This window comes from Cervus canadensis, chromosome 13 (assembly GCF_019320065.1).
Source record: "Cervus canadensis isolate Bull #8, Minnesota chromosome 13, ASM1932006v1, whole genome shotgun sequence".
NCBI lineage: Eukaryota > Metazoa > Chordata > Mammalia > Artiodactyla > Cervidae > Cervus > Cervus canadensis.
The window spans coordinates 18,073,882-18,096,409 of record NC_057398.1 but is presented as its reverse complement, the minus strand read 5'-3'; the positions used below and the strand labels follow the sequence as shown (position 1 = coordinate 18,096,409).

Sequence of the window (22,528 nt, the reverse complement as noted above, 5' to 3'; positions counted from 1 at the left end):
TACACATGACCTGCCATTGTTGTTTCCTTCCTCTGGTTGCAATATAGTTTCTTAGTGTTTTTACAGTAATATCTGAAATTTAATACAAAGCTCTAGGAGCAGTCGATCTGGTGTAGTATATAGTGTCCATGACTGGTTATGATGTATTTTTAATGGTAGTAAGATTGAAAATGTACCTAATACTTTGGATGTGTTTGTATTTTAGTAATGGACTAAGTATTCTTTTTTCCTCTCATTACCACTAGATCCAAGGCTCGTGACACTAAGGTATTGATAGAAGACACAGATGATGAAGCTAACACTTGAATCCTCTGAAGTCTAGATTAACATCCTTGGTTTTCCTACTCTACAATTCTTTCCTCGACCAACGCAACCTCTAGTACCTTTCCAGCCGAAAACAGGAGAAGATATATAACACATTTTCCGAGCTCTTCCAGATCGGATCCTATGGACTCCAAACAAGCTCACTGTGTTTCTTTTCTTTTCTTCTTGTTTAATTTTCATTTTCTATTTTTAAGACAAATATTTACTTCATTTTGCCAATCAGAGGACATTTTAAGGAACAAAAATATAGTATCTCCTGGATTGTTTACAATCACAAGGATACAGATAACCTATCAGGATGAAGAACAGGCATTGCAAGGACCCTCTGATGGGACGGTACCGAGATACCTCGGCTTCCGCTTGGCCCGGTTTTGACTGGTTGAAACCGGACATTGATTTTTAAATTTTTTGTCAGTTTATGTGGAGAATCTTTTCCTTTCCTTCATACCCAGCGCAAAAGCACTGGCCGCACTTGCAGGAAAAGTGCAACTTAGAGCAGTACCTTCATTCACGAAGCTACTTTTTAATTTGATGTAACTTTTCTTATTTTGGGGAGGGTTGCTGGGTGGGTGGGAAAGATGATGTATTTGTTACATATGGTTTTCTCATTATTTATGAAACTTAACCATAAAAGAATGATATAACTCCTGTACAATGAAGGTGGTAACAGTGAAGACAGGGGAAACTAATGTTGGACAGCATTTGAGGGTTTAGTCCACAATACCTCTTTCATGAGACGACTTGTACCTGTTTGACTTTTCCTTCCTTTCTTTTTAATTTTAAGCCAAAGTTTTATTACTGATGTTTTAAGTTGCTGCTGCTTCTGAATCCTGAGCGTGTCTCCTGCAACAAAGCCTTCACACACGTCCACGCGACCAGTTGAAATTTATTGAAGAGGTCTGATACATTTTTTTAAGGAACAGATGTGGAATACATTTGCCCATATTCCAACCGTAACTGAAGTTACGCCTTATTAAGCTTCAACATGTAGGGTAATTGAAGTACAGCGTTTACCAACTTGGGATTAGAAGGCTCAGCTATTTCATAGACTCTCTACACCCTCATTGGATAGTTTTTCTTCTGGGCCCACTTACTTTAGCCAGAAGTTGATCAAATTAAAAGTCTGTCTTGGGGAAACCGTGCTTTTGAGAGCATAGAACAAGTTATCTTTCCTCTCTCACTTGACAGCGATGAAACAGAGATTGGCAGCCGTTTCTCCCAGCAGTTTTAAAGGATGAACATTAGATTTCACGCCCTCCTGTGACGGAAAAACTGTACAATTTGGGGGGCCTAAGCTTGGTTATACACAAAAAGCATATTTCTTAGAAATTTCAGACTATAATGGTCTGTACACGATGCTCATTTTCACTTTTGTCTAATTTCTTTCCTATTTCCTAAGTCATCAGATAAGCCCAAAAACCCTAAAGGATTTTTCTCCCTTGAATGTGATTGGCATTAAATTTAGCATTATCATTTACTTAGTATTAAAAGCATATAATTACTGCCCTTTGGTATACCCTTTTGTCATTAGCTCTTATGCCATACATCACAAGTCTTCACTCATCCCTGTCATGATTCCAGGAGATTAATTAAAATTCCTGTTATTACCAAAATTTTACCAATTAACTAACATTTTCTTTTTAAAGGAATTTTTTCATCTTTATTCTGTCAAGCTTCCAAAATTTGGTCCCTTCCTGAATTGAGACATTTTTTTTCTGAAAAATCACAAATCTCTGTGGTCTTTACTGCTTTGTTTGTCTTGCCAAGCATATTCCTTGGCCCACAACTGAAGAAGAGAAATTTAATTTTTTTTTTAAGTTTAAATAAAATGGATCATTTCTAATAATCAGTGGTAACAATTTAGTGACCCTTAATAGATTAAAGGTTGCATTATTTATACTTGGGATTTTTTTCCTAACTATTCTGGGTTTGTACATTAAAACTATGGGGGAAATATCACTGGTCTGTCCAGAAGGAGCAGTAATTATTACTGAGTTATATAGAAAAGTCCAGTGGACCAGTCATTTCTTGTACAAATAAAATTGGTGGTACTAATGTGTATCCAGAGCAATTTGACTTGTCAGCTTCATTCTCTGTTAGTAAACCTATATAATGATACACGTAAAATCTTACAGTTGACTTCTGGTATTTTAATTCCCCAGTGTTTTTACTTTAGTGTATCCTATGGCCAGTTTGGTCTTTTTTCAACTATAATGATTCTCAACCCTGATCAGTATTATTTTTTCATAGATAATGCATTGTTTGAATATATTCTTTTTCTGCTGTTGGTCCTATCAGAATAGTTTGTTCGGGAATGATAAGGCTTAGGTAACATTCAGCTTACTTTGACAGATGCTTAAACATGTTTTTAAATACAACAGCTTTATGTTCCTCCTGAAGCTATAAAGAGAAAAGAAGGCTTTTCCTCATCAAGAGGAAACAGTTTGGAAGATAGAATTTATAATTTTTTCCTCCAGAAAAGGCAATGTGCATTTTTGTCACCTAACTTTTGTATGCTGTAGTTGTGAATGCTGTGTCCTACCTAAAATTTTACTGAAGCGTTTTGTACACTGAAACTCTCAATAGAACTCCTAGGAAATGAACATCACAGAGTTATTTTAAAGGAGCAGCAATCTAACCAAAGGAAAAACTTCACCTGATTTTAGGTTTAGGAAGTCTAGTTTTATTTTATTTGAGAATCACTCAATTGATGATATCAGTTAAAATACCCCCAAATGAATGAAAAAGAAGTATTTTTAAAAGAGGATAAAATTTCTTTTTCATTTTGTGATAATATGGAAAGCATTGATGTGTGTAGAGAAAGTAAAAGACAAAAGTGGCTTATTTTCTATGCACAGATATGCTCCTCTAATTAAGGCTGCCTATACCATTAAAATGGAATAATTGAGGACTTCATACCATACAGAGAGACAGTAAAATGATCACACATTGTCATCATTAATTAGGTTATAATAGTTATTTTTAAGATTGGAAGGAGGTTGGAAACATGTGCAACTTTCTTTTTCCGCATCAGCCCTTTTTCTCCTTAAAAAAGCTGCTTCATTTCAGATACAGAAGCAGTGTTGTGGGAGGAGAATGCCAGTCACCCCAGCAGAAGCATGTGTGAACCCTTAGAGAAGGAAAATGGAGCCCAGCCCCTCGGATTTGTGACATCCCAGTATCCCAGCATGTAGTTTGAAGATTTTAACTGAGATTTCGTTAGAAGTAACTTGTTGGTATATGGTATCCTTCTACCATGGTTGACCAAAGTATATTCATGATAACTAGAGAAAGCAGTTCATGCTTTCTTAATTAAGGCAAGTTAAGAATAGGAGAAAATAGCCTATTATTGAGTGTACAGGCACTGATTAACAGACACTTAGTTGAAGAGAAATAAGGTAATTGTGGAGGTAGCAGAGAAGAGCAAGAGGAAGTTGGAGCTTGGCAGCAGAACCGGGCAGTGAGGAAAGTGGATGAGCTTGATCACATGGAGGTGATGCTGCCTTTTGCAGTCTTTGCTTTGGGTGGTTATACTGCTGGTAGCCACCTGCCTGTTTTGCTACCCTCTTTCTCCTCTACTTTCCTTTACTCGGGAAATAGTTCTTTATGCCCAAATGCAATTTTCTTAGCAATGACTAGAAAAAATTTTTAGTCTAAGGAAAGTAATTTAGAAAATAACTATCCATGGTGTTATTTTATTCAAATATTTAGGATTCTCTGATGTGATTGCACTTTATTTGGTAAATGAATTTCAGATTATTTTCTGTAATAGTTTGCATGAAATTTTTTAGCTCTTAAGAAACAAGAGCTGTACAGCATATTGAAATTTTAAAAATTAAAGTGGCTTCTCAGATCGAAAAAAGTTACATTGAATCTAAGGCTTTCTCAACTACAAAATCACCAAACTTTTAACACATTAATTTTTAAAGCCAGTAATAGATATAATCTATGTCACTGAGTTAAGACAATAAAAGTTCTAGTAGAACTTCAGGAAAAGTTAAGAGAAGTAAATCAAAATTTTGAGCTTAATTCATTCCTTTTTATGATGCATCTGGCTTATTTCTTGCTTTTGATGTTTAGCTGAAGCAAGGAAGGGTTAAAGAGATTTTACAAATTGCTTAAACACATAAATTTCTGCATTTCAGGTGTCAGTCTTGATAGCAAATCTTAAAAGCTAACTTTCTGCATTATATTTTCAGTCTATACAATGTCAGCACAGTGGTAATGTGGGCTAGAGTTTATCATATTAGATTGTAAGAAATTTGTGCTGATTAACGCTACAAACCAGTAATTTACCCAGCGTTAATCCACACCACTCACCAAATATGAAGACGTCAAAGAAGTTCGGAGCTTAATTTAAATGATATGAGAAATTTGCCTGGGAATTGAGAGGAGCCTGCTGATGCGAATGGTTCATCATGCCTTTCTAATATGAATTGGCAAAACTGTGATATTGAGTTGCCCCTTAAAAACAACCTTCCGGAATGTATTTGCTTGCTTACTATGGAGTATGGTGGTTATCACATTGGCCTAACACTTTCAACACACTTACTACAGAAGAGGAAGTCAGAGGGACAAGATGAGTTTCCCTGAAGAGAAACAAATTATACTGCTTTTCATCTAAAGTATGTTTCCTTATAGCAGAGACCTTTAGCTTATTTTATTATTAAAGCTACCTTCAGTTTTTTTGTTTGTTTTGTTTTATGCCATCAACCTAAGGAGGACAATCAAATAACCAACTGTTTGCCTTGGATCCAGTGTGTCTGCTAATTACACCATCTCATCTTATATACCGTCAGACCAGTTACTTGAGTAAACGTCCACCATATTACCTTAGTTCTTCCTATGCCCTTTCCTCTGAACCACCAGAAAACAGAGGGAAGACTTAACTATCAGAAAGATGTGAACTTCTAAGAAAGAGAAAGGATTTCATCTCACTCTCCTTTTATCATTATCTCTGAAGTCCCTCCCTACAATTCCCTGATGGTCCATGCTGCAACACCAGCATGGTGGAAATAGGAGAAAGATTGTGGGGAATCCCGAAAGAGTAGCTGATTGTGACATTGTTATTCTTTTGAACTATACAATTGTGAGCCACTCACACTTGCAGAAAGAGCAGAACTCATAAGCTTTATCACATTGTGAAGATTAATATCTTACCGTTTTCCAGATTAGCACAGAAGCTTGTATCAGTGAAGAGTATTTAGGAGGGCAATAGGGTGTAAAATGTACCTGTCTTTTTGAACCTTCTCCCTCTTACTCATGTTTCCTTCACCCCACCCCACCCCGCCACATTGTGTTGGTCAGGTGATACTATTCTATGAAACTGAGCTATAGTTGTCAAAAGTAACCATGGAATGTGATTAGTCCTCTGTGGGTGCTTCTTTCCCTCCTTTTTCTCCCTTGATTTCTTTCTTACTCCCTCCACTCTGGTAAATGGAAAAGGTGATGTCAAAGAATTGATGCTTGCTTGGACTCATGTTGTATCTGTGACTATGCTATTAACTGTCTCCTTTTTCCTTCTTACATGGGTAGAATTCTTATGAAGTGTGGCGTTCCCTTCTTGAAAGTAGGTTTAATGCACAATGTGGTACTGTTTTATAGTTTCTAGATGGTTGTATAAAGCAAAAAGTTAATGTGGTTATGTGTTTTTAAAAGAAAATAAGTGATTGGTTAAAAAAAAAAACTGTTCTTTTTTCATTATTACAAGCTTTCTCTGTTTTCCAACAGTTTACTGACTCCTTTGTCACTGGTGAATGGTTTGTGTGACTATGTGTGTTTTCTCTCTGGGTTTCTTGTATCCTGAACATGATTCCTCTTAGGACTACTAACTTGTTAAGGGTTTAGGGCAAACAGACTTCACGGGTGAACATTTTTTAACTCTTACTAAATTGAAAAATAATCTAAAACAGCACTTTTTTCTTTAGGTAATATATGAAGTGTGACCCTAAAGCAATGGGATTGATGCAGCCGATCTTTTTTTTAGTTACATGCTGGACAGCTGACACCATACCCAGACACTGTGGGAACATAGAATTTTCTGTGGAATTCCTGGATTATTACTCCTATCTATCTAGAAAAAGTCATCAAATTAACTGACCCCAGGTTAAATATACTCAAAATGAAAAGAGAAAAATATTTTATTGACTAAACCAGAATATGATAACATGCAGTTACCAGGTTAAAGTCAGATAAGCTGTGGATATATATGACTTGTTGGATCCTCAGCACCTCTTTCTATAATCTGATGATGAAAATACATGCTCAACATTTGTATGCCTATAGGTGTATACATACACTGTAGTGTTTTACATTTTTAATTTTAGTCAATCAAGTCTTCTGCAGCCCTTTGATAATGAAATATCAAAGATAGTTTAGAAACTTGTTTGTCAAAGATTGTTCCTGTCAATTATTGAATTCAGATATTTTTTTGCTTGCAGTTCCATAGATTTTTTTAAGAATCTTTAAGCCCATCCCTGACAGCCTTTGTCAAAAAACTTGCTGGGTAGGGTGTGTGTCCTGCTGCCAGCTGTTGTCAGTGACCATGAGGATATACGCTGATTTCCTTACATGCAATGCCCCAATCTTAGTCTAGTCTGGAGTTCTAGCAGTAATACAAATCAAGGGAGGGGAGACATCCTTTTTCCAAAGATGTTTTGTCACTGGGAAGTCACACAAAATCATATTTACCGAAATGTGTCAAGTACCTAGACGATAGTAGAAGCCTAATGAATATTTGTTAAAGTGAAAGGTAACTTCTAGAAATTATTAGTAGATAAACTATTGAGCAAATTTAGGAAGTAATTGACTTTTATTTTTTCATCAATTGCTACAGAGGTTGTGCCTCTTAGGAACACTTGCTTACTGACAAACTGATCAGCGATCCTGTGTTGAATCAAGTTGTGTGAAAACGTCATCCTGGTGCTCCCTTCCTGATAATTAGCAGCTGTTTCTTCATCCCATGAACTTTCTGTTCTACTCCACAGAGAACAGATAAGGTCCCCCAAGGGCAGAGTAGTCACTGCTGACCCTCACTGCCCAGCACAGGCAGGGACCATCTCACATCAGTGACATCGTGTAGTGTTAGCACCATTTATAGAGGAGAAAGTGCTCAGTGCTCGGCTGTGGACACTGCAGTAACTGCTGACCCTGGAATTAAGATGCAGATCCGACTGACTGAATAGCCCACATTCTCCCTATTCCTTAGAAGGAAAAAAACATACACATATATTTCGTGCTTAGCAGGAACTAGGAAGCAGCTTCTTTCCAAAGCTATGCCTGATCAGAATGTATCCGTTTTAAAGAAAATCAAAGAACACTTTCTTTCCACAAAACACACACACACACAAACTATAGGTTCCTCAGCAAGCTGGGTTCTCTGATTGTTGGTGAGAATTTATCCTCTGCCCCTCCAGGGATGACAGTTCTTGGGGCTCTTTTAAATAGTAACAAATGAGCTCCTTAATCAACTGCTTTTCACAGGAGTCTTCTCCCTTGAGCCAGTCACGTTCCTTCCCTGTCTTCCCTGCAATTTTTAAAAGTTTCATCCATGGTGAATCAGGATGGTATACTGGAGAAGGGATGAACTTGCGATGGATCAGGCATTGAAGATGTGAAGAGGAGAAAAGAGCTATAGAGAAATGAAATTGGATGGCTATTGCTAAGTACCATTGATATCTACAGAAGGAGCAAGAATGGCTGAAGACAAGTACCAGGCAATTGAAAGCCAGATGTAGAATCAGGGCCTCTCCGTTGCCATACAAAGAAGCTCATCTCCTACTGTGGGAGGGAAGAGGAAGGACAAAGGACTTACCAGAGTAGTAGACCTTCAAAGACAGTTAACCAACCAACCAAGGCAGGTTGTGCTAGGTCAGGACCCACTATGGGAAAGCCTGACACATCAGATGCAACATCTGGTTGGATCCCTTGCATAGGTTTTGACTCCTCAAACCCCTGAGAACACTCTGAGCCTGTAGACGTAACTCCGCATAATCCTCACTAGCCCTCCCACCCCTGTTCCATATTTTGTAGGAGCTGGAGGATATCCTGAGGGTTCTTGAATATAAGAGGGTTCCAGAATATAAGATTGAATAGAGAAGTATGTTTGACTTGGAAGTGCTCGACAAGATACAACTCCCTAGCAAGGATTCCAGAAGTTGGTTAAAAACTGGCTACTATGATAGCTGCTAGAAACATTGAAAAAGCGATTGTCCGTATTCAGCAAAGTTAAAATTCCAGAATTGCTACAGCAGACAGTGAAGGCAGGGGCCACAAAGCTAGGGAAGTGGGCTTGCTGGATACACTATGGCTGGAAGGCCAAGAGGACTTACCATGAACAAAGGCCATGGAGAAGGTAATGGTCAGAGGTATACCAGCATCACTAAAAGTTCAGAGGTGACTCTCTTCTATGAAGACACCCTTCCAGAACTGTGAAAGTGGTGGGACTCAGTAAAAACAAAAGCCAGGTGGCAGCACAAATCCACCCAAAGTTGGTCAAGATGACTTGTTATTCTTCAGTCACTAAGTCATGTCCAACTCTTTGTGACCCCCATGGACTACTGCAGGACGTCAGGCTTCCCTGTCTTAGTGATCACTGTCTCCCGGAGTCTGCTCAAACCCATGTCCATTGAGTCAGGGATGCCATCCACCCATCTCATCCTCTGTCGTCCCCTTCTGCCCTCAGTTTTCCCAGCATCAAGGTCTTTTCCAGTGAGTTGGCTCTTTGCATCAAGTGGCCAAATTATTGGAGCTTCAGTTTCAGCATCAGTCCTTCCAATGAATATTCAGGGTTGATTTCCTTTAGGATTGACTGGTTTGATCTCCTTGCAGTCCAAGGGACTCTCAAGAGTCTTCTCCAACACCACAGTTTGAAAGCATCAATTCTTCAACTCTCAGCCTTCATGGTCCAACTCACACATCTGTACCAGACTACTGTAAAAAAAAACCATAGCTTTCACTAGACAGACCTTTGTCAGCAAAGTGATATCTCTGCTTTTTAATATGTTGTCTAGGTTGGTCACAGCTTTTCTTCCAAGGAGCAAGCATCTTTTAATTTCATGGCTGCAGTCACCATCTGCAGTGATTTTGGAGCCCAAGAAAATAAAGTCTGTCACTATTTCCACTTTTTCCCCATCTATTTGCATTGAAGTGAAGAGATTGGATTTCATGATCTTAGTTTTTTGAATGTTGAGTTTTAAACTAGCTTTTTCACTCTCCTTTTTCACTTTCATCAAGAGGCTCTTTAGTTCTTCTTTGATTTCTGCCAAAAGGGTGGTGTCATCTCTATATCTGAGGTTATTGATATTTCTCCTAGCAAGCTTGATTCCAACTTGTGCTTCATCCAGCCCAGCACTTCTCATGATATACTCTGCATATAAGTTAAATAAATAGGGTGACAATATACAGCCTTGATGTACTCCTTTCCCAATTTTGAACCAGTCCATTTCTCCATGTCTGGTTCTACCTTTTGCTTCTTGACCTAAATACAAGTTTCTCAGGAGACAGGTAAAGTGGTCTGGTTTTTCCATCTCTTTAACAATTTTCCACAGTTTGTTGTGATCAGCACAGTCAAAAGCTTTAGGTTAGCTGATGAAGCAGAAGTAAATGGTTTTCTACTTGCTTTTCTACTTGCTTTTTCTCTTGCTTTTTCTATGATCCAACAGATGTTGACAATTTGATCCCTGTTTCCTCTGCCTTTTCTAAATCCACCTGGTACATCTGCAAGTTCTTGGTTTGTGTACTGTTGAAGCCTAGGTTGAAGGATTTTGAGCATGACCTTACTAGCACATAAAATGAGTGCAATTGTGTGGTAGTCTGAGCATTCTTTGGCATTGTCCTTCTTTGGGACTGGAATAAAAACTGACCTTTTTCAGTCCTGTGGCCAGTGCTGAGTTTCCCAAATTTGCTCGCATATTGAGTGCAGCACTTTAACAGCATCATCTTTTAGGATTTGAAATAGCCAAGCTGTAATTTCATCACCTTCACTAGCTTTGTTCATAGTAATGCTTCCTAAGGCCCACTTGACTTCACACTCCAGAATGTCTGGCTCTAGGCGAGTGATCACACCATCATGTTTATCCAGGTCATCAAGATCTTTTTTGTATAGTTCTTCTGTGTATTCTTACCACCTCTTCTTAATCTCTTCTGTTTCTGTTAGGTCCTTGCTGTTTCTGTCCTTTGTTTTGCCGTCTTTGCATGAAATGTTCCCTTGGTATCTCTGATTTTCTTGAAAAGATCTCTAGTCTTTCCTGTTCTATTGTTTTCTTCTATTTATTTGCATTGATCACTGAGGAAGACTTTCTTATCTCTCTTTGCTATTCTTTGGAACTCTGCACTCAGTTGAGTATATCTTTCCTTTTTTCCTTCGCCTTTTGCTTCTCTTCTTTTCTCCGCTATTTGTAAGGCCTCCTCAAACAACCATTTTGCCTTCTTACGACGTCTTTTACTTTGGGATGGTTTTGGTAATCACCTCCTGTACAATGTTACAAACCTCTGTCTATAGTTCTTCAGGCTCTCTATCAGATCTAATTCCTTGAATCTATTTGTCACTTCTGTATAATCATAAGGGATTTGATTTAGGTTATATCTGAATGGCCTAATAACTTTCCCTACTTTCTTCATTTTAAGTCTGAATTTTGCAATAAGGAGTTCATGATCTGAGCTCCAGGTCTTGTTTTTGCTGACTGTTTAGAGCTTCTCCATCTTTGGCTGCAAAGAATATAATCCGTCTGATTTTGGTGTTGACCACCTGGTGATGTTCATGCGTAGAGTCGTCTCTTGTGTTGTTGGAAGAGGATGTTTGCTATGACCAGAGAAATCTTTTGGCAAAACCCTGTTAGCCTTTGCCCTACTTCATTTTGTACTCCAAGGCCAATCTTGCCTGTTATTCCAGGTATCTCTTGACTTCTTACTTTTGCATTCCAATCCCCTATGATGAAAAAGGCATTTTTTGGTGTTAGTTCTAAAAAGTCTTGTAGGTCTTCATAGAATCATTCAACTTTAGCTTTCTTGACGTTAGTAGTTAGGGTATAGACTTGGATTACTGTGATGTTGAATGGTTTGCCTTAAAAACGAACAGAGATCATTCTGCAGTTTTTTGAGATTGCACCTGGGTACTGCATTTCAGACTCTTTTGTTGACTATGAGGGCTACTCCATTTCTTCTAAGGGATTTTTGCCTCATCCGTCACAGGGCAGATAGAAGCAAGAACTACAATCTCTTGGCCTCCAGAGCGAAAACCACAATCACAGAAAACTAACCAAAATGATCATATGGATCACAGCCTTCTGTAACTCAGTGAAACTATGTGCCTGTCCAACCACGATGGACAGGTCATGGTGGGAGTTCTGACAGAATGTGGTCCACTGGAGAAGGAAATGGCCAACCACTTCAGTATTCTTGCCTTGAGAACCCCATGAACAGTATGAAAAGGCAAAAAGATATGAGACTGAAAGATGAACTCCCCAGGTCAGTAGGTGCCTGATATGCTACTAGAGAAGGGTGGAGAAATAGCTCCAGGAGGAATGAAGAGGCTGAGCCAGCGTGGAAATGATACCCAGTTCTGGATGTGTCTGGTGGTGAAATAAAGTCCGATGCTGTAAAGAACAGCATTGCATAGGAATCTGGAATGTTAGGTCCATGAATCAAGGTAAATCGGAAGTGGTCAAAAAGGAGATGGCAAGAATGAACATCGACATTTTAGGAATTGGTGAACTAAAATGGATGGGAATGGGCAAATTTAATTCAAATAACCAGTATATCTACTACTATGGGCAAGAATCCTTTATAAGAAATGGAGTAGCCCTGATAGTCAACAAAAGAGTCCAAAATGCAATACTTGGATGCAATCTCAAAAACAACAGAATGAGTTCAGTTTGTTTCCAAGGCAAATCCCTGGCTGGGGTCCCTTCTCTATTGCTCAGTGCATTAGGCACTTGAAGGGCTACCCTCCCTGGGGTCTTTCTCTATCCGTCAACTATCAGCGCTGGTCTGCAGAGAGTGAAGCTACAGTGATGGCTCCATCCCCTGCGCATGACTCAGCATCATCACCTTGCCTCCCTGGCTCCTCTGCTTTCCTCCAAAGGCATTTCCTACCACGATCTCCTCTCTCATGTCCCCTCTGGCCATTTCCCTACAATCAACAGCAGACCTCATCCTGGGGTTGCTCTCCAATCCCTGCACTCCAGTTCCCAGCCACCAAGGGTTCCAGAGGATTTGCATCCCTGTCCAGGGTACGTAAGGCTGTGGCAAGGATTGTCTGTGTGGTTTTCTTTCTATTCGGACTGTTATATAGATCAGCCACTGCACTTTGCAACAGCCTCAAATTCTTCTCCGCTGTCCCAGACCCTTGTCCCATGTTGGGATTTGACCCCTGCTTCAGTTCCTCCTGATGGCTGGGATGGTAAAGAATGTCCTGCAGTGCTGGAGACCCAGGTTCGATCCTTGGGTTGGGAAGATCCCCTGGAGAAGGGAATGGCTACCCATTCTAGTATTGCTGCCTGGAAAATTACGTGGACAGAGGAGCCTGGTGGGCTACAGTCCATAGAGTTGCAAAGAGCCAGATCCAACTGAGCAACTGACACTTTCACTTTCAGTTTCCCCATCCCGGACGCAGGTCCAGCTGCTCATTCTCCTCTTTTTCCCCTCCTTCCTTGGTCCTAGCCAGTATTGTGTGGATATATATTCCTTTCCAGTGGTCAGGGACCCCTGCCCCCTCTCAGCTAGTGTTCTGCAAGACCTTCTGTGTCTGAAGGTGTATTCCTGATGCATCCATGGAGAGAGATGTACTCCATGTCCACCCATTTCCTCTCCCATCTTGAGGAGTCCCTTCATTCATCTTTATATCTGCTTGTCATGCTTTTGTCCTTTTTGTGGAAAGAAAGTTATTTTTTTTTTAATACAGGTGATCTGAGTACCCTGATACTTCTTTGCTCAGTTGTGGTGTAAATGGAGAGATACCGAAACTTCAGTCCAAGGACACGGTGACCAGGGCCCAGGCTCCTTGGGGGTAAGGTCAGGGTCACATCACCAGACAAGCCTCTGAGGCTGGGAGAGCTGAAAACTGATGATGAGGGGCATCTAGAAGGAAAGAGCATCAGCTGCATCAAGTGAGGGGCTGTCTCATCCTTTTAACCTCCCTCAGGAGGAAAAGCTCACCACAGTCCTGGAAGAACACGTGTGGAAAAGTGAGCTGAATGGCGTACAGGGTGGATTATGGTGGAGCCAGAGTGCACCAGCCAGGTCTCTGTCTAAGGAAAGGTCTGCATCACAGATCTGGGCCACAGGTGTGGGCCACAGGTGTGGGGGTGCTGTGAGCAGTGTCTCTGGTTGACAGCTCCTCCGAGGTATGCCTCAGTGGCAGCTGGTTGCCTCACCCCAAACCATGGCCCTTAGGGGCAATGCATGTCCAGAGACTAGACAGATCCACATAGGGCGATTGTACTTTATTTTGGGCATATACAGGCTCAGCTCTCTTGTCCCCCAGTGGCTCAGCGCCTGCAATGCAGGATACGTGGGTTTGATCCTTGGGTCGAGAAGATCTCCTGGAGAAGGAAATGGCAACCCACTCCTGTATTCTTGCCTGGGAAATCCCATGGACAGGAGTCTGGTGGGCTACAGTCCTTGGAGTTTCAAAGAGTCAGACACAACTGAGCACAGACGTACCCACCACTACAAATTTTTCCATTCTAGACTGTTCTTGAGGGCAAGGATGCCATCTGTTTTTCTGTTCTCATTGTCCAACCATAATGCCTGGCTTACACTAAGAAATATTCGTTGAAAACATAAATTGAATTAATTTGACCAAGGATAATTTTTGTATGGGCTTCCCAGGTGGCGCTAGTGGTAAAGAACCCACCTGCCAATGCAGGAGACATAAGAGATGCCAGTTCTTTTCCTGGGTTGGGAAGATCCCCCAGAGGAGGGCACGGCAACCCAATCCAGTATTCTTGCCTGGAGAATCCCATGGACACAGGAGCCTGGCAGGCTACAGTCCACAGGGTCACAAAGAGTTGAACACAGCTGAAGTGACTTAGCACACAAGCACAATTTTTGTATATAAATGTTAAGAGCAGCTTTATTTATTCACAATTGTAAAAAAAAAAAAACTGGAAACAACCAAACGTCCATCAACAAGAGAATGGATAAACAAATTGGGTAAACAGTCTTGGTCTGCTAGGGCTCCCATAACAAAATACCCCACACTGGGGAGCGTAAATAACAGAAATATATTTCTCATTGTTCTAGAAGCTGGTAGTACAGATCAGGGTGTCAGCAGATTTGGTTTCTCTGGAAGCCTGTCTGCTTGGCTTGCAGATGGTGGCTTTGTCACTGTATCCTCACATGGCCCTTTCTCTGTGGACACGTCAAAAGATAGTTTTTAAGAGGGATAGTCATGTCTTTCATACAGTTATAAAATGCAAACATGTTAGAGATTTTGTCATTAATCAGAAAATCAGTATAATGCTATAACCTGTTCAAAGAATTATCTAAAATGCAAACATGTTAGAGATTTTGTCATTAATCAGAAAATCAGTATAATGCTATAACCTGTTCAAAGAATTATCTAAATATATAGATTCTTATATAGATAAATATATATAGATATTTAGATAAATATATTTTTATGTAAAAAAATTAAAAAAAATAAATAGATATTTAGATAAATATATAGACATCTGGAATGTGAGAAAAATTTACAAACAAATGCAAAATCAGCAAAATTGGTCAATATTCATGAGTCAGTTCTACAAATACAATCGTCATTTCTCAGGACAAAAATCATTTGCATTACTATCCATTTTACTACAATTCATAGAATTATAAAATAGCTCAGATAACCTGAAAGGATGCATAGACAGTACATCCAATGATGTTTGGGGATCATTTCAAAGTTTTTCACGTTTTCCCCTATACTTTAATGACTAACTTCTCCATTCCAAACTATGCATTTATTTATCAGGTCTTTTGACATAATTACACACACACACACACACACACACATACACACTCCAAAATGCTTTGTTCTCAACACTCTAGAAAAAATTCCTTTTCAGCTTGGCCAATTAGCTAAAGCCAGTAGCCAGGTTCAGGTGCTAGGGCAAATGGAATCCACCTCAGTTCTCCTTGTTTCCTCTGAATCTTCACAGAAATGGCCAAAACTCTTAGTAAGATATATTATTAGCAATATCAATATTAGCAAGAGAAAGTTTTCATCTTAGATGCTCCATACTGAAGAAGTTTTAAAAGCAAAGCAGCTTTCTCATGACATACAGGGACCTACCAACCATGTTTTCACCACTGCTTTCCTGGGGGCAGAGACAAGTCCCGGGGCCCAGTTCCCCAACCCCGCTGCAGAAATGGAGCCGGACTTCGTGGGAGGGATGTTGGTTGAGAGGCCTGAGGGGGAGAAACGGAAGCAGGAGAGTAGAGGGGTGATTCTGGGTGAGGGCATCTACGGGGCGGAAGTAAACAGCCATGAAACAAGCAGAGAACCTTTCCAGATGTGGCTGCTTATGAAAGGGTGGTGGGAGGCCCAATGGGATAGGACTTTACACACATAAAATCAGAGCTTTCAAGGGCCTGCAAACCCTCAGACACTGGCACTGATGAAGGCCTTCTAAGAATGTGTAGCGAATCCACTTTGACCTGATCCCTGAGCCCACTGGCCACGTCGTGGGCACCCTTCTCTCCTCAGCTCAGTAAACGTAGCACCGCACACCCTGACGCAGCCCACTGAGACTCTTCCCCAGCAAGCTCTGAAAGGGGCCACTGTGGCACAGCCCCTCATACACACACACACGAAACACACCTCTGCACACAAACTCCAGATGTCCCCCAGGGCTCCCTGGGGGCGACATCTTCCCTGTGAACACCCTCAGTTCAGTTCAGTTCAGTCGCTCAGTAGAGTCCGACTCTGCGACCCCATGGACTGCAGCACGCCAGGCCTCCCTGTCCACCACCAACTCCCCGAGCTTGCTCAAACTCATGTCCATTGAGTCAGTGATGCCATCCAACCATCTCAGCCTATGTTGTCACCTTCTCCTCCTACCTTCAATATTTCCCAGCATCAGGGTCTTTTCAAATGAGTCAGTTCTTCACATCAGGTGGCCAAAGTATTGGAGATTCAGCATCAGTTCTTCCAATGAATATTCAGGACTAATTTCCTTTAGGACTGACTGGTTTGATCCCCTTGCAGTCTAAGGGACTCTCAAGAGTCTTCTCCAACACCACAGTTCAAAAGCATCAATTCTTCGGTGCTCACCTTTCCTTATAGTCCAACTCTCACATCCACACATGACTACTGGAAAAGCCATAACTTTGACTAGACAGACCTCTGTCAGCAAAGTAATATCTCTGCTTTTGAATATGTTGTCTAGGTTGGTCATAGCTTTTCTTCCAAGGAGCAAGCATCTTTTAATCTCATGGCTGCAGTCACCTCTGCAGTGATTTTGGAGCCCAAGAAAACAAAATCTGTCACTGCTTCCATTGTTTCCCCATCTATTTGCCATGAAGCGATAGGGCCGGATTCCATGATCTTAGTTTTTTGAATGTTGAGGAAAGTTTTTTCATTATCCTCTTTCACTTTCATCAAGAGGCTCTTTGGTTCCTCTTCGCTTTTTGCCATAAGGGTGGTGTCATCTGTGTATCTGAGGTTATTGATAGTTCTCTTAGCAATCTTAATTCCAGCTTGTGCTTCATCCAACCTGACATTTCACATGATGTACTCTGCATATAAGTTAAATAAGCAGGGTGACACTATACAGCCTTGACATACTCCTTTCCCAATTTGGAACCAGTCTGTTGTTCCATGTCCAGTTCTAACTGTTGCTTCCTGACCTGCATACTGATTTCTTAGGAGGCAGGTAAGGTGGTCTGGTATTTCCATCTCTTTAAGAATTTTCCACAGCTTGTTATAATCCACACAGTCAAAGGCTTTGGCATAGTCAATAAAGCAGAAGTAGATGTTTTTCTGAACTCTCCTGCTTTTTCTGTGATCCTGTGGATGTTGGCAATTTGATCTCTGGTTCCTCTGCCTTTTCTAAATCCAACTTGAACATCTGGAAGTTCTCATTTCACGTACTGTTGAAGCCTGGCTTGGAGAATTTTGAGCAGTACTTTGCTAGCATGTGAGATGAGTGCAATTGTGCAGTAGTTTGAACATTCTTTGGCACTGCCTTTCTTTGGGATTGGAATGGAAACTGACCTTTTCCAGTCCTGTGACCACTGCTGAGTTTTCCAAATTTGCTGCCATATTGAGTGTAGCACTTTCACAGCATCATCTTTTAGGATTTGAAATAGGTCAACTGGAATTCCATCACCTCCACTAGCTTTGTTCATAGTGATGCTTCCTAAGGCCCACTTGACTTCACATTCCAAGATGTCTGGCTCTGGGTGACTGATCACACCATTGTGGTTATCTGGGTCATGAAGATCTTTTGTGTATAGTTCTTCTTTACAAAATAACATCCTAACCTTCTGCAGATCCTGTCTGCTCCTTCACTCTCCACCACAGCTCTTAGAACTGGTTTTGGACCCAACCTCTTGAGTCAGTAACTTGTAACCCTTTGCTTACCAACTGATCCTTTTATTACTTCTATGATCCTTAAGAAGTAATAAAAGTTTTGTCCAACAAACCAACCATATTTATTGCATAATAATCCTTGTCCCCTTGGCAACCCACACTGTCATATTCAGTTGATATAATACCAGTCAAAAGCAAAGACACGTCTCATGGTAAATGTATGATTTCCATTAGACTTCTTTAAATATGGGTGATAACTTATGCTCCCCTCCCCATTAGGTGTCTGGGGACTCCAGGTTCCCTCATAGCTCAGTTGGTAAAGAATCTGTCTGCAATGCGGGAGACTGGGTTCGCTTCCTGAGTTAGGAAGATCCCCTGGAGAAGGAAATGGCAACCCACTCCAGTAGTCTTGCCTGGAGAATCCCATGGACAGAGGAGCCTGGCAGACTACAGTCCATGTGGTCCCAAGAGTCAGACATGACTTAGTGATTAGAGAGAGAGAAAAGAGAGAGAGAGAGAAATATGGGTGATAACCCCCATTAGGGGTCTGGGGACCCCAGGTTGGGAAATCCTGTTCTGAGGATTAATGTTGAGTGAGTTCAGCCAAGTCTCCTTTGCTCTCCCTTTGCTCAGATGGGCAAACTGAGGCTGTTAGTTTTAAGGTAAATTGACTTAATCAAACTGACAAAGAATTGGAAAGGAAATTGAGATTTTTTTTTTTTTTTAAAAGGAAGTCTCCCCTTTTTTGGTCTCTAACTCCTTTTAGCATTAGGTTTTCTTAAAAAATAGGGTAAAATTAAGCTGGGATGGGCTGTCACTTGCCCCCTGATGGAGACTTTTCTGCTTGTAGCCTGGCCCTCTCTACAGGATCCTAGAATTTGCTGCATAGCAGCTGCCTGCTGCTCCTCTCCAAGTCAAGAGGCCTAGACCATCCCAACAAGAAGGAACCCTAGAGCTTGTCTGGTCCATGTTGTCCCAGAGTGTGTTCCCCAGGATGTTAATTGCTATGTGGGGGTGGGGGGAAAACAGCTTCCGTGGTCAGTTACTTTTGAGAAAGGCAGTGTTAAGCAAAGGTAAACTGGTTTTATCTTGTTTTGTTTTCACTTCAGGACATGGCTGAGCCTGTGAAATGCCTTTAGGCCTAACGAACTGCCAGGAAGGTGAGATGGCATGCATTATCGCCCAGATTTACTGGACTTGAAATCTCTTTTTCTTGGGAGACCTGTTCATGTCTCACAGGGCCCTGGGGTTCTGAGAAGCTTAGTTGGGGACCTGTTAGTCCAGCCTGACACTTCCAGGTAAGGAAACTGAACTCAGAGTGACCCAGTGCTTGGACCCACAAGGAGATATAGTCCAGCCAGAGCTGAACCCAGGTCGCCAGTCTAATCCTGGACTTGGCAAATTTGGGTCTTTTCCTATACCTCACCCACTACATACCTTCACTTAACACAGGGGAAAAAACTTTCCGAGGGACCCGGGAAGCGGAGGGTGTTCGCTTAGACAGAGGCTCTCTGGAGGCTCATTTGTGTCTCCAGCAAAACCTCCCAAGCTGGTGGGGGCAGGAGGGGACGGGAGACAGGAACCCCGACAGGATGAGGGACTGCAGAGCCTGAGGGGCTAGAAAGGGCTCCATCTGCAGCAGAAAAACCGTGAGGCTTTCAGAGTTTCTCATATGTCTTAATCGAATTATCACATAGAACTGAACACTGTCTTTTCTCAAGATCAAAAGCTGTCACAGACATGACTCCCGTGCTCAGTCAACCTCCAGTATCTTCCGCATGCATCTGCTCTCGTTTCATTAACGAGAAAAATCAATGTGGCCAAGACGACCATGGCTATTGGCAGGCAGGTGCGAGCTAGGGGTCCTCTCCTCTTATTGATGGCGGCCTCCCACCGAGCAGGCGTGGGGGAGTCGGAGCGAGAGTATTAAAACATTTGCCTAAGCCCAGTCATTTCCCGGTGATTAGGATTAGGAAATGAAAAGCTACAGTGTGCACTTGCACGGGAGCAGATGCCTGGCAGACTCAGGGTGGGCACAGGGCGAGTGGGCCTCCAGGGCCTCAGTGTCTCCAGGGCAGGCCCGTCCCAGCCCGGCAGCTCCCCCTCTGCCTGCCCCGGGCAGCGGTGCGGGCTGACCAGGTAGGAAGCACGCCTTTGTTCTTCTTGGGTCTGAGTCAGCTCAGGCAAGCATGGCAAAGGAGAACATGGCATACATGTGTTCCCACGTGTGTGTGTACATGTGTGTGTACGTGTGTTAGTGTGTGCAGAGCGGCATGACTAGAAACCTAGGTGGTTGCTCTCGGGAGGTGCCCAGTTGCCAAGTTGCCTGACTGTCTTCTCTCCACCTAGCTTTACCTGCTTCTTTCGCGTTCTTTTCTCCTCTCCCCTTCCCCATCTATTTCTTCTTCTGAGGCCCATTTTATCTGCAAGTTTCCAGACTCACTCAGAATTGAAGTGTAAGGGCCACACCAATGTCTGGGATCAGTGGCCATTTGGGGGAAAAGCGAGGAGGGCAGGAGTGTTACGTGTAATTGGGAGTCACGAAGGCTGGAGGCCGGTCCTCGCCCTGCCCGTGGCCGACTATCTCGCAGGCCCTGGGGCAGGACGGGCCACACTGAGGGAATGAACCACATCCTTTGGAAATGACCTTGATCCCCTGAGCAGGAGCGGCCCCGTCTTCTGCTCTTAGGCATCCTTACCTGACAGGGATTTTTTGTCTTTCATTTTAACTACGTGGCCTCTAGTCAGTAGCTTTTATGTGCCAGGAGTGTGTTGGGGCCAGGAACGAGGCTGAGGAACAGGAAGCGCTGTGAGGTGTCGGAGGCCGACCACTCAGAGTGATAAGTGCTCGGGCAGAAGTGGGTCCGGGGTGCGCGAACCCAGGTCGGGAGGACAGCACAGGATGTTGGAGAAGGCGTCTCTGCAGAGGCGCCACTTGAGCTGAGTGTGGACGGTCTAGGAGGAGACAGCCAAGTTGGGGTGGGATGTGTGTATGTGTGTGTGGCATGAAGCAGCGTGTTTCAGGCTGAAGGAAAGACTGGGCAAAGGTGAGGAGACATGAGCCAGTATGGCCAGTCAGGGGAACTAGAAGCAATTCAATATGGTGGGCGGGCTGGACAGGCTCTCGGGGTGATAAGAACTGGGGCTAGAGGGACCGCTGTGCCATACAAAGGAGTCTGAGTTTTAAGCTGAGGGTTTCTGCTTCTTTACACTGATTGGCCTCAAAATCACCTGGGAAGCTTGTTAGGGAACACATTCCTGGGCCTAACTCCAACTAAGGAATCAGAATCCCCAAGGGCGAGACCTCAGAATCAGCCTTTTTAGCAGCATCCCGGGAGGGTCTACATAAGCTCTGGGTAGACTGGACCCTGGGAAACAGCAGGAGGATTCCTATCAAGGGAGAGGCGGGTGCATGGGAAACCAGTCCTGACACTCTCTTGGGCTTCTGCTGGAAAGAAAGATGAGGGTCTGTCTGAGGGGGAGGCCCTGGACTGTAACCAGTATCACCAGGGGGGCCGCCAGAATCAGATGCCCTAGTGCTCGGGGACCATGTGCCCCCTGATGAGGACAGGAAATGCAGATCTCCAGCTGGACATGCTCCTGCAGGCAGTAAGGGGAAGAATGACAGAGGTGTCCCTCCCACCCTTTCCCCCTCTACTCCACCTGCTCTAAGGGAGGGACCGTGAAGGACCAGCTCACCCTTTCCCTCCATCCTAAGGGAAATCCCTACTTCCACAACCCACAAGGCTCCTTATTCAAACTGAGTGTTCAGAGCCCATTATGGGAGGGTGGAGAGGAGGAGTGAAGCTTGTGTTTTCATCCAGGCTAAGGGGAGGGAGACTTCCCTAGGTGATCCAAAAGGAGGAGGGGGGCTCTGTGTCTGCTATTTACTCTACATTTGGGTTCCTCCTAGATTCCTCTCCAAAGGATGGTAATGAAAGAGTCTGATACTCAAGGAGGTAAGGCAGTTGCCCAGCCCAGAAAGGTGCTCAAGGCTAAGGCCCAGATTAGACCACCTTCCAGGGACTCTCACTTCAAAGGACAGGGTCCAAGCACCTCACCGGGGACCTAGAGCCTTCAACCAGGCCCCACCACCCTAGTTCTGCAGCCTCACCCGTACCCCCAGACTTTCCCAGATTAACCTTTATATTTAACACTTAACCAGGCAGTTTCACACCTCAATGCCTGTGTTTATGCTAATCCCTCCCTCACTGACTTGCCTATCCCACCCCTCCCCCTCTGTCTGGCTAATTCCTGCTCATTCTGCAAGACCCAGCTCGCCTAGATTCCTCCTGACCACCCAGCAGGCATCTCAGTCTAGCTATTCCTGTGAACGACCCACACCTCCACCCTATGCTCACCTTGATGGGACCACTTATACAGAGTTTAGGCACCGCCCCTTCCCTACTCTGAGTTGACCAGAAATTCCTCAAGGGCAGGATTTGTGGTACTACATTTTGTCTCCCCAGTGCCTGGCACACAGTAGGAGCTCAAGAGATATTTGCTGAACCAAACAGAATCCAGATGAATGGGATGTGCCTTGAGGCATGCAAATGCCACAATCATTTAAGAGCATTCTAAGGATTGGCTTATGGTGTTTTTAGGACCCTGTGTGCTGGGTGCTCAGACACTCAGTCATGTCAACCTCTTTGCTACCTATGTACTGTAGCCCATCAGGCTCCT

General features: G+C 42.8%; 1 protein-coding gene across 1 annotated transcript in view; it reads left to right on the top strand.

Moving 5' to 3' along the window:
• Window positions 1-6,053, top strand: part of XPR1 (xenotropic and polytropic retrovirus receptor 1) — a 200,396-nt gene extending 194,343 nt beyond the window's left edge. The window contains exon 15 of the mRNA XM_043484781.1: window positions 246-6,053. Within this exon, the coding sequence (XP_043340716.1) occupies window positions 246-306 (61 nt within the window). The 3' untranslated portion in view covers window positions 307-6,053. The remainder of the gene's footprint in view (window positions 1-245) is intronic.
• The last annotated feature ends 16,475 nt before the right edge of the window (window positions 6,054-22,528 follow it).